Raw genomic sequence first — 2,074 nt, forward strand, 5'->3', positions numbered from 1 at the left:
AAAGAAAATGCTTTGGAAAGGTTGATGGTAACATATGTACAACTATGCTTGATACAATTGATGTCTGAAATGTGATAAGAGCTGTAAGAGCCACCAGTAAAATGACTTTTTCCAAATCATTTTATTAGGGGCTCATACAACTCTTGTCACAATCCATACATCCATCCATTGTGTCAAGCACATTTGTACATTTGTTGCCCTCATCATTCTCAAAACATCTGCTCTCCACCCAAGCCCCTGGCCTCAGCTCCTTAAGTCAGTTGTTGTTTACGCAGCCTTTCAAACAAGAAAAAAAAACACGCGAAGGTTTCTTAAATTAGGCTTGATAAATCACATCATTTTGCTCCAACCCAAAGCCAACCCACTGTCATTGAGTCACGGACCTTTTTGGGAAAAGATAGCTTCATCTTTCTCCTCGGGGCAGTTGGTGGGTTTGAACCCTTGACTTTGTGGTTCACAGCCCTATGCTGCCTCCACATTGCCACCAGGGCTCAAGAAATGATTGTTTGTGTGGCGGCTGTACTAAGCAGATACCTCAAGAGGAGGGCAGTGATTTCTTCCTGAAGGCCGAGGATTAGCTCCTTCCTTCCAGCCTCTGCATATTCCTCGTCGGTGCCTGACAACTGGCCTGCCTCAACTTACCCTTTCAGAAAGTCTTGTGGGTTCCTGTCAGCCAGGGAATTATTTTTATGGAAGTCGTAGGTTGCATAAGAGTCTGGCTGGGTTTTTTTTGTTTTTTTTTAAAGCTGTTTCGTAGCTTCCTGGTAACCACTCACTCATCTATTTCAACACCCTGACATGAAATAAAAGCGGGTGCGGAGCCACGTTAGACACACAGATCCGCACCTCTTTCCTTGAGGGTGGCTGAGGCGAGGCTCCCTGCCGGGCGGTGGGACCAGCCGGGTTTCCACATGGACCGGGGCGCTCTGTGGAGGGGCGGCGTGTCCCTGCAGGTGGACCACAAGAACTGCTGTGTTTTCCGGGATGAATTCATTGCCAACGTGCTGCCGCCGGTGCTGGCGCTGGAGTTCGTGTTTGGGCTCCTGGGCAACGGCCTGGCTCTGTGGATCTTCTGCTTCCACCTCAAGCCCTGGAAGCCCAGCCAGGTTTTCCTGTTCAACCTGGCCTTGGCTGACTTTCTCCTCATCATCTGCCTCCCTTTCCTGACGGACAATTATGTGAGGAAGTGGGACTGGAAGTTCGGGAACATCCCCTGCCGGCTGATGCTCTTCATGCTGGCCATGAACCGCCAGGGCAGCATCATCTTCCTCACGGTGGTGGCCGTGGACAGGTATTTCCGGGTGGTCCATCCCCACCACGCTCTCAACAAGATCTCCAATCGGACGGCGGCCATCATCTCCTGCCTCCTGTGGGGTATGACCATTTGCCTGACCTGTCACCTCCTCTATAAGAATCTGCTGACTCCGAACAACGGGGCAAATTTGTGCAGCAGTTTTAGCATCTGCAAACACTTTGGGTGGCACGATGCCATGTTCCTGCTGGAGTTCTTCTTGCCCCTGGGCATCATCCTGTTCTGCTCGGGCAGAATCATCTGGAGCCTGCGGCAGAGGCAAATGGACAAGCAGGCCAAGATCAAGAGAGCCATCCGCTTCCTCCTGGTGGTGGCCATTGTCTTCATCATCTGCTTCCTGCCCAGTGTGGCCGTGAGGATTGGCATTTTCTGGCTCCTGCACACAGTGGGAATACAGGATTGCAGCCCCTATCGCTCAATCGATTTGGCGTTTTTCATGACCCTCAGCTTCACCTACATGAACAGCATGCTGGACCCCCTGGTGTACTACTTCTCCAGCCCCTCCTTCCCTAGCTTCTTCTCCACCGTGCTGAGCCGCTGCCGTCGGCAAAATGCACCAGCGGAGCCAGACAATAACCGGAGTACAAGCTTGGAGCTCACAGAAGATAACATCTCCACAAGGAATGCTCCAGAAACACTAATGGCCAACTCTAGCGAGCCATGGAGCCCCCATTAACTGACCCCCAACTCATCCTGGAAGCGACGTCACCAAGAATCGCACTCTCCACAAGCACGGCTTCGTTGCCGTGCAGAGTGACATCG

General features: G+C 51.8%; 1 protein-coding gene across 1 annotated transcript; it reads left to right on the plus strand.

Moving 5' to 3' along the window:
• The first annotated feature begins 911 nt into the window (after positions 1 to 911).
• LOC142429586 (hydroxycarboxylic acid receptor 2-like) lies at positions 912 to 2,074 on the plus strand. The gene has a single exon (XM_075534633.1). The coding sequence runs from the start codon at positions 912 to 914 to the stop codon at positions 1,986 to 1,988; it is 1,077 nt and encodes a 358-aa protein (XP_075390748.1). The 3' UTR covers positions 1,989 to 2,074.

The sequence above is a fragment of the Tenrec ecaudatus genome, chromosome 16, assembly GCF_050624435.1.
Source record: "Tenrec ecaudatus isolate mTenEca1 chromosome 16, mTenEca1.hap1, whole genome shotgun sequence".
NCBI classification, from domain to species: Eukaryota; Metazoa; Chordata; class Mammalia; order Afrosoricida; family Tenrecidae; genus Tenrec; species Tenrec ecaudatus.